General features: G+C 42.8%; 1 protein-coding gene across 1 annotated transcript in view; it reads left to right on the top strand.

Annotated features, from left to right (window-relative positions):
- Nucleotides 1-8,880, top strand: part of PLEK (pleckstrin) — a 24,962-nt gene extending 16,082 nt beyond the window's left edge. The window contains exons 5-9 of the mRNA XM_019549148.1: nt 490-674; nt 3,194-3,298; nt 6,144-6,227; nt 6,755-6,824; nt 8,012-8,880. Coding sequence (XP_019404693.1) covers nt 490-674; nt 3,194-3,298; nt 6,144-6,227; nt 6,755-6,824; nt 8,012-8,151 — 584 coding nt within the window. The 3' untranslated portion in view covers nt 8,152-8,880. The remainder of the gene's footprint in view (nt 1-489; nt 675-3,193; nt 3,299-6,143; nt 6,228-6,754; nt 6,825-8,011) is intronic.
- Nucleotides 8,881-10,454: the final 1,574 nt, after the last annotated feature.

Raw genomic sequence — 10,454 nt, 5'->3', positions numbered from 1 at the left:
ATTTAGTCCATGATTTTTAGTGTCCAGGAGGCTGATGAAGTGGAGTTCATAGGCTTGTCTCTGGGAAGTGTTTTGTAAGTTTCCTTTGAGGATCAGGACTGAGAGATTGGAGAGAAAGTGGTTTTCTTGTGAGAAATGTGCCCTCACAGGTAATTGGGTATTCCTGTCTTGGTATCTAAGGCACATTAATGAATGTATAGAGGTGTCCACTGAAGGCATTAATGTCTAACCTTGAGTCCTCTGAAAACTGCTACCTTTCAGCTATTTCAATGCAGTTAATGAACTACTCTTTCCTCCAGTGAGTCAGCAAAGTCACCACTTACTAAGAGAAGAACCTGGCTGCCTATCCAGATTAGCCTACCCTATTTGTCATTTAAAATGTCCTTTGAGAAATTCATGTCTCTGTATATTTAATAGGGCTTTCTACTGGTTATTATCTTGGCTAATTACTTCATTAATACACACCTCTGTTTGTTACCTTGTTACTAGGCACATCTGTGATTGACTGGCTGGTATCAAGCAACTCGATCCGAAATCGCAAAGAGGGTCTCATGCTGGCCTCTTCCCTGTTAAATGAAGGCTACCTGCACCCTGCTGGGGACACTTCCAAAACTGCAGCTGAAGGATTATCAGACACTCCCTTTCTGGATCTTCCTGATGCCTATTATTACTTTGTAAGTGTTGTGTGCTGTACTTCTGTCTTCTGAAGTGCTTGAACTTTGACTTCCTGCTTTCTGGTCTCACAGAAGGTTTCTCAAGTCCTAGAATAGGGATTGTATAGACATGGAATTCCACATTCAGTGTCTCTCCAAGGCTCCTGGAACACAATACAATTATGGCATGATGAATGTGTTTATCACACCATAAATAACAATGGTGCTACATGTTCAGGTGATATATAACACCATAAAGTGGCAAACCAACCACAATATGTGAAACACCTTTGTGGCTTATATGCATGGCACCATAAATTGAATATGTAGTACTCTTATGCTGATGCTGGCATGGGGACTGGCATCAGAACTGGAGCCTTGGTCCCACTGCCAAAAAATGGCCTGCTGGGGAAGAGGGTTGCAAGATTCCTTTGTTGGGAAAACCACAAGAACTACAGAGCAAGGCTCTTTAAAATTCCATGTTATCAGGATTTAGGTTTTATACGTTGTGGGGCATGGAGACCCTGGGATGGGGGAGAGGCATATTGATTCTGGAGCCCCTGGGTTTTAAAACTGTGTGCGCAGCTGAACTGGGGCTGGGCTGGCAATCAGCTGATAGTTAGACATGCCCCAGGTCTTCAACTGGTCCCAGACAATCTGGGGTCTCCAATTGGACCTGGGGCTTTTGAGGCCTGGTACAACAACCAGCACTGGACAGCCATGGTTCTGGAACCAGCAGGGGACATCTCTGGATCTGGGACAGAACTGTTTGATCCACAGGATCTGCCTGGGGGCAGCTCCACAGTGATGCAGTAGGAATATTTTGCCCCATTCCAACCACTGTGCATCTTGCCATGCACATCTGGAATGGAGCAAAACATTCCTCCAGTCTCAATCATGCCACTGCTTTAACATATTTTAGGGGCCTAAGTGACTTTCAAAAGGGACTAGCATAGGTTAAAGTTTTAAAAAGGACCCAACTCTGTAAGCTTGCCCTGTGATCTGAAGGTCAAGCTGAATTCTTTCAAACTACTACATCAGGGAACTAGCAGTACTACTGATACTGGAAGTCACGAGTCATCAACCAAACAGTGAGCTGAGCAGTTCACTGAAGGTCGCTAGGCTTGCTCTGCAGTTTTTGTTGGAAAGCAGTGTTAGAAACCTATATTTTTTTTTTGTTTTTTGGTCAGGGAAGGCTGAGATGTAATGTAGCACTCAAGTGGAGTAGGTCACCCCAAACCATTCCCAGACAAAGGAAAGCTGCTTTCTTTAACACTTTGTTTTGTTCCTGCCTGATATAGTTCAGACTATGCACAATTAGTCAGATAAGTAACCAGAGTTTTATAGGAGGAATTCATGATTATGCTTCAAGACTGCAGTTACATAAAGAACATGAAAATATCACTCACAGAGTTAAAATACTGTTTAAAGATGTTACACTTATGGACTGGCATTTATTCAATTAAATAATTAAATTTTGAAAATAATTTCTAATTACACTGAATATATCTATTGAGGACAGCTGGACTTCAATATGATTTTCTGTATGAGTAAGCAGTGTAGATTTGGCCCCTTTATTTATATTCATAAAAAGGGAGGGAGATTGTACTTCTGGTGAAATTAAAGCAGAGAAGTTGTGCCTTGCCTTTAGCAACATTAGCAAGCATATTCCTTCTTCCTAGAGCACGGTGCTCTGTTCTGTTCCAGCTCTGTACTAGTTCTAATGCATGCCATAACTGCATCAAGAAAGCATGAAGAAAGTGTCATGGCCTGTCACTAGTGAACTCAGCCTTACAGAAAGCATAATCATTTTCCATAAACCATATAGCTACATTTGCATATTTTGAACTCTGCAGTGTTTCAATAAATTGCATCATACCAATCTGATTGTGGGATTCTTGCAGAAGGAGTCTAGAAATGCACAAGGAGCCTTGAGAAATCTCAATTCCATTCTCACTTAAAAACCCCAGAGAAAGTGTAGAATATTAACCAATTTAGGAACCATGGATCACTTCTATGGGGCAAGAAGAGGCCAAGCATAAGAAACAGTATTTCCTGCCCTGTTCAGCTATGTGGAAGCTTGTGGTATGTGCTGTTGAAATGACAGGCCTGGCTGGGCAGACAAAGCATTGAATGGTGGCTCTGGCTGACATCCTTCCTCCTCGAGCCTATAGCTATTGGCTGTGTTCTACTTAGCTTCCATGTATTCCCCTTTTGATATTGAAGGGGGTCAACAGGAACAGTGTGGAAATGCTGAGACCATACCAATACTCCAGTATGCTCTATGTCTCCTGAGACATGGGCTTTCCATGAACTCCCATCCTTCAGTGGCATGATTCCATGAGAACAGCTAGTAGAAATGCAGAGTTTCTTGGCTTTTTGGGGAGATCTTTTGAGTGGACTGGCTAATTTGGTCCCAAGACTTTTATCATAGGTAACAAAGAACTAAATCCCAAGCACAAACTGAATTCCTTTAAGTATAGAACCAGGTGCCAGCAGTGTTGTTTCTGAATATTTTCTTTTTCATTGTGTTTGTACAGCCAGACAGCGGGTTCTTCTGTGAAGGGAATTCCAGTGACGAGGATGTGGTCCTGAAGGAAGAGTTCAGGGGCATAGTGGTTAAACAGGGATGTTTACTAAAGCAGGTTGGTATTTCACTTGCACTGCTGTTTTATTACAGGAATAACTACTGAAATATGAGAATAAATGTTATCCTGGAGTTTCCTGAGAAGTCAGAATTAAACTGATCTCTGTTATACTCAGTTGTACTATAGTAATGCCTGGTGGTAGCCCTACTCAAGATAAAGGCCTCATGGTTTGCACATAGAGATAATGATGGATACTTCCTGCACCAAGAAGTTTTGAATTAAATAGACAAGGCAAACTACAAAATAAAGAGCTGCATCTGGTTGCTAGGCCAGCTGGAAATGGACCCCAGGTCTCAAGACTCCAGTACAGTGGCCTTATCCATTCAACTATATTGCCTCCTAAACTGGAATAAATTCCCAGTTCTATCATGATTTTTTGTATGTTACCAGACAAGCCACTTGCTCAGTGTCATAACCACTCATCTATACATCAAGGACAAAACCCCCATGTTTTATCCTTTCTAATTAGATTTAAGCAATACTGAAACTCACTTGTAACAGGGTAGTCTGTCCCCTTAAGGGGCAGCTAGCTCTGTTAAGGACCTTCAGTGGCAGGGTATTCTGCTTTGAAAATCTCCCAGAAAAGAAAGCAGAGAGAGGGAAGTAAGCTGTGAAGAGAAGCCAGAGCAGAAAGTGACTTCTCCCCTAATATTCAGAGACGACAGAGGATTTTGGTTTGGTTTGGTTTATTTTGTTCCTTTAGTAGAGACTGAAATTTGTGAAAACAGACTTGTCTGAGAAACTAATAACAGATAACTCCTACAAAAGGCAGTAGGATGCACAACTTGCTTATGCTGCTATAAAACCCTTTCTTTCTGAGACCCTTAGGAATGCCACAGCAGCTGGATATGAACAGAGCTGTCAGGCAAAATCAAAATTCTTCAGTAACAATATGAAGCAGAAAAATGGAAAAGACATCAGATCTGATTTAAAGGAGATGAAGTATTGATGTTCTTCCTCCCCACTAACCAATTTAAACCAAAATTTTTAGGTCAGATAAAATTTAAGTCTTGGAGTAATACGGCATATTCCATGCATGCATGGACACTCAGGAGTATCTCAAAGGAAGCCTCATGCTGTGATATAATGCAATTTTCAGTCCAAGGAGTGGAATTTAGTGGAGTTGCTAGTGTAGAGTAAGTCACCTCTGCTTCTAGGAGTGACTTTGTAATAACAGAAATCATTGGACCCTTGTAACCAGATATGGAAAAGACCTGTTATATTATGCAGCCCAGGGATGGCCAACCTGGACTATGGGTACCACAAATAGTTTGGGAAACCTCTTTGTGTGGCATGCAGCAGATCAGGCTAGGGGGGAAGGGGTAGAGGGCAGGCAGCACAATGGTAGACAGGGTGGGTAGCATAAAGCTGAGCATCAGATAAGGCAGAGAGCACACGACAGGGAGCAGAGCAGAACATTGGGCAAGGGCAAGGGTTTCGTGTAGGTTGCCAACCCTCCCAGACTGGCTGGGAGTCTACTGGAATCAGCATCGATCTCCCGGTGTCTATTGGAAGCAGTCCAAGAGATTGATGTGAATGGGTTGAGCAGAACAATTAATGACATTATGACATTTCTCCCCCCACCAAAAACGACTTTTTGGTTGCGGGGGGGAATCTCCCAGAATAGCTTCAGTCAGAGTTGGCAACCCTAGATTGGACTGGGGGAGGGTAATATGTGGCACATCTGACAAAAAGGTAGCCCCCACATTGATCTAGCCCATCCCACCATGGATGCAAGTGACATGAAGTGCTGATTTTCTATTTCAAAAGTTATTCATAGCAATACTGAGGCCCTGCTGTTGCAATGAACTCTATTCATTGGGGCATGGGACTGCCCACATAGTTCTTTCCAGTGTGCAATGCATGCTATAGAAAACCAGAAGTACACTGTTAGATATAGATGTTGGATGTTGCGGTGCCTCTTTTTTGTCTGTGAAAACTTTCTAGTTCGTTCTTCAGAGCAACAGAGAGAAAAGCAGCTTTTTCTGAACTGTCTCATTATTGATCATAACTGAAACTTTTATAGACTTGTGATTTATCCCTTCATTTCTGTGAGTGTTCATTTCCTCATACACACCACTGTTCACTCAGGTCTAGTGAGTCAGAACTTTCTTGAAATAAGCAGTAGTTAATTGAGAAACCAAAATATTTGGAAATACCTAGAGGAAATGATGCTGGCAGCCTTTGACCACTATTAGCCTGCTTTATCATTCACTGTAAATCATGGTGGACAGGGAAAAGCTATAATTGCTGAGGTGTTGCTACTTCTGTCTAGAAAGTCTGTTAATTCAAGATTAAAGTTGTGGCTAGTAAAACCACCAATTAGTTCTAAGTGGAAGCTAATACCTAACTATGGGACTGGGAATTTGTAGCAGTGAACCCTCTCCTGGACTTAGGAGCCTGAGCTAGGTTTTCTCCTTTTTCATAGAGACAGTGTCTTACTCCATTATAGCCAATAGCCTTGGATCATAATATTTACTAATGGGATAAAAGACCTGTTTGTAAATCTCCACTCTGACTAATTTGGAGGAGAGAATTTAGTTAAGCTCTCAAACCAAGTGTATGCCCTAACTGTTGTGCTGCAAGGTCCACGGATTCCCAGGAGAGTCCCTCTCATGCTCTCCCATCGTACCTGTTCTTCTTTAAATATTCATTGGGTAAGAAAGAGAAAGATGATCAGGAATTTTCAAGGGAGGTAGAAGAATAAGTTTCAAGTCCCTGCTTTTATGAGTAGTTTAAAGCCAAAATATTACCTTTGCTTCTGTTTTCACATTTTTCATTGCATGTATACATTTTCTTTTAAACGAAGAATATTAAGTTACCCTTAAAAACATTTCTTTAGGGGCATCGGAGGAAAAACTGGAAAGTGAGAAAGTTTGTTTTAAGAGAGGACCCTGCATACCTGCACTACTATGATCCAGCTGGGGTGAGACTGTTTTTCTATTTTTACTAGCATCCTTTAAGAGCTTTCTGTAGAAATCCTCTTCAGTTAGAGATCAAGAACCTGGCCCAGTATGTCTGTTGCTATTCTGCAGAGTAGGGCTTTCAAGAGATATACCCTCTTTCACACCTTTTGTGGTCCTGTTTGTCTGAGTATAGCTGATACATTGGCTTCTGGTCGAAGAGATCAGACAATCCTGCCCATCCAGTTTGTACAAGTCTCTACAGTCTTCTATGAAGCTGAACTGAGGAGGCGAATTCCCAGTTAGCAGGGCCTGTATTCCAGAGGTGCTCCTTGGATTACATACAGATTTCCCCATGTCCCACCATGTGTGGGTTGGGGATCCCCACTGCCATTTTTCATAGATTTGTGCCATACTTACTCATTATAGATTGCTGTTTCCACCCCAGAGCAATAGTCCCATCTATCTGGCCAGTTATAGAAATAAAAATGTTTGGTTTTTAATCTGTAGTAACAATGGCTTCTTCCCCCCCACTCCCAAAATCTGTCAGGGAGAAGATCCACTAGGAGCAATTCACTTGAGGGGTTGTGTGGTGAGTGCAGTTGAAGACATTCCAGATGGTAAGGAGCACATGCAAACAGTGCAATGCTTTCAGCATACATGCATATACACCTGTCTGGATGGAGTCATGCAGTGTCGTGGTTCCAAAGCAAGCAAGCCTTACTGATGATAGTGCTTTACAGCTATCCAGCTTCTTCCATAGTGAAGGAGACCCCACTAAAGATATACAGATAAATATATGTCTTGTCATCTCCCAAGGGCAAGATCAACCTTGACTTCTATGTGGGAGTAACCTGCAGGGCTGTGTAAGTTGAGTTTAGTGTGGTCCCTGACTATTGCAGTAGGAGGGGTTAGACTAGAGAGCAGTTGTTCTGCACTTCATGTTCTCCCCAGAAACCAGGGAAAATAGGTTGGAGGAAATAGTCATGGGTAATCCTCCTAAGAACAACTTCATCCCTTATGCCAGGACTGTCCAACTGTTGACTCATAAGCCATAAGGGATCAATATTTGGCCCCCAGGCTCCTGCCTGGCTGCTGCTCACCCTATCACTTTGGCTGCTGCAGTGTTTAGGCTTCCCCTCCCTCAGGTTTTGCTTCCTGCTCCAGCCTTAGGGGGTGAGACAGCATAGCCCATATGAGAGATCTGCGATGTGCAGTGCAGTGAGATCTGAGGTGCTGGCTCCCTGTATACATGGTGTAGCAGTGTGTGTATTGTGAGGGGGAGGGGATGGAGGATATGGGATGAAGGATGTGGGGCTGGGGGGGGACTGCCTGCACACAAGTGCAACAAAAAGAGGGGTGTGGCTGGGGACTCCTGGCTCCCAAGAGAAGTTGGACAGCCCTGATCTACACAATACATTCCTTTCGATTCCCGTGCTCCCTCATAGCATGAAGTACAAGGATGGCTTTTAGCTGCTTGGCTTCCAGGGGAGATGTGCTGGCAGGAGGTTTGGAAACCTGGAGTCCTCATGGTCTGGGATGTTTTTTTTTTTTTGCAAGTAGCCTTATCCTGCTGGATGCAACCGCCTGCATGTAGATCTCTCTGAATTTGCAAAGACCCTGCCCTTGCCATAGATCTAGCTTAGGGTGGCCCACATTTGTGGACTTGAGTTTGTAGCTGGGGAGCCTGAGTTTGTAAAGGCACAAGGCAATAATTGTGGTAGAAAGGAAGGAAATTCCCATAGGGTTTTTCAAGGCAAGAACTCTGACCAGAGACTTTCATAATTTGCTGCTCTCTTCCCTTTAGCCAAGAAGCATGAAGCTGACAGCAACCTTTTTGAAATCATCACAGCAAATGATGTGCACTATTTCTTGCAAGCAGCCACCTCTACAGAGCGCACAGAGTGGATCAAAGCAGTTCAGCTGGTTGCTAGGACCGGGAAGTAAATATTTGCCACCTGCAAAATGCCTTCCACTCTCAACCTTCCAAGGGATTTTGAGATGTAAACCAGAGAAAGTGATTTAATCTGGACGTCTTCCATGTTTCAGGGATGTATTTGGTAGCTGTGTTGGTCTGAGACAAAAAGAAATGCAAAAATCTAGAACTCTTGGTTCAGAAATGATATTTTTTATTAGATCAACTGAGAAATTGCAAAAAATTGATCTTTTTCTGCATGCTTTCATGGGACCTGGAGGGACAGATTTCTAGCTTCAGCTTCCTTTGTGCAAAATTGAAGTTTATTTCCTACATATGGAAACTCTTTACCATTTTTAATTTTCCATGAGCCTGATAGCTTGCAGAAAAAGGTAATTTTGTTGCAGTTTCTCAGTTGGTCGAATAAAAGGTATCGCCTCTGAATCAAGAGTTCTAGATTTTTGCATTTCTTTTAATCCAGACAGGTTTCCTAAGGCCTGGAGTAAAGCAGGCTGTTTAATTTCTATAGTGGATGTTAAAACTAATAAATTCTCAGCACGTGTATTGGGAAGATTTTACTAATTTATAGCATAGAATATGCTTCACTAACTTGCGTTGCTTTTTTATTATTGGGCTATTCTGCAAACACCTAGCTCAGCCTTCTGTTTCCATTGAAGAGAATAAGTTTTATCATTAATGTAATGATGGGTCAGGATCTTACCACTGATGTAAATAAAAATGACTCAGACATTCTAATGTCATCCTGCCTTTGTAACTCCTCTGCATTTCAATGCCTTCAAATAAGTGAAAGAAAGAAGAATTTCACTTTCTTTGTTTACCAGCCAGTGGTTTTTCCTGTCACATTTGCCCACATAAGCAAATCTCTTACAGTCAGGGCGTAGAAAAGACCTACTTTAGCAAAGTTAACTTCCTCCTTGCAACAATATTGCTTATGACTACTGATTCAGGCTGGATTTGAATCAAAAATCTCCTAGGGGGAATTCCATAATCAATTAATAGATCCTTGAGCCATTCAGTAGATATCTTTTCTTTGTCGAATCCAGGTACAATGTTTAGCTCTTTAGTTTAGTTATGTTTTTTTTTTAAAAAAGAAAGAGGGAGCTTCCATCCCTACCTGGAATTAATATCAGGGTGGTGCCATTTGTCTGGTCAACAGCAGAATCTTTGTTGGACTGCATATGTCCATCAAAGGAGACAAGAACGATGGCACCTAGGCAAGTGTGAAAGCCTGTCCAAAATGTGAGATTCTGTGTAAAGCTCAGATCTGGTGCAGATCAGCAACACTCAGCAAGTTTGGTTTAGGTGAGCAATCAAACCCATAGGTATTTATTCAGGTCTCTTTGCGTTATCACCGATTATGAGTTTTGGTAACTTTTGAGTTTTTATGATTATGAGTTTTGATAACCAAACTGCGTAAGTGTATTCGTGTTCTGGGACAGTGTATTGGCTAGTGTTAGGCAATAGTTGTGGTAGAAGCCCTTATTTTACTCAAATGAGATCTCTTTTATGTTGGTCAGATTCTGCATCCCTGATGTGACTAGTCACTTTAGCTAATAAGGCTTCTTCTATGAATGAAGTTTGTGGCTAGGTACAGACATTCAAAAAGCCTGAAGCAGAATTGATTTAAGTTATGCAGTTTTCTGTAAGCTGCATAGTTTAGATTGGTAACTGTCATGAGACAGGGTCCTTAAGGATGGCCGTGATCTCCCAAGGCCCTTGACTGTGCTAATTCGGCCCAATGAGCACCCTCAGCTCTCGCCTGCCATGTCTTTGATGGAAATATAAAATAGGGAGGCTGCCTTTAAGTCCTCTTGGACATGGTTTGTTGGACTCTCTGACCCCATGGGTTCCCAGACCCCTTGTGGGTCCCATTTTACAATGGGTGTTTCAGGGCACCCTAGCCTTATGGGCTATATGCACGGCTCCACCCATCCCTTTACCATGCCCCAAGCCTTGCAGATGGTACTGGGATTGTCGTGCCTAGGCCTCATTATAATTCAGCCCCTTGTCTTCATTGGGCTCTCCGCAGCCTGTGTCTCTGTGCCCCTCGGCGCTGGGCTCTCCGCCCCGCAAAGTGCTGTGCCTTCTCTGGCGCTGGGGTCTGTGCACTCCAGATGCTGCACCCTCTCTGGCTCTGGGGTACCCACGCTGCCCTGGGCCCCCAATGAGGCCTCCTCCTTCCCCAAATAGCTTCACCCAAACCACTGGTCTTAGAAAATGGCAAACAAAACATAAGCCCCTGGTCTATAACATAACACAAGGTGTGCTCGGCCCCTCTACATTACCCAGAGCAGAACTTAGTCAGGACTCTTCC

Source organism: Crocodylus porosus, unplaced genomic scaffold (genome assembly GCF_001723895.1).
Source record: "Crocodylus porosus isolate Cpor-Errol unplaced genomic scaffold, CroPor_comp1, whole genome shotgun sequence".
NCBI classification, from domain to species: domain Eukaryota; kingdom Metazoa; phylum Chordata; order Crocodylia; family Crocodylidae; genus Crocodylus; species Crocodylus porosus.
Note: the sequence above shows the minus strand (reverse complement) of the source record. Positions and strands in the feature narration are given on the sequence as shown.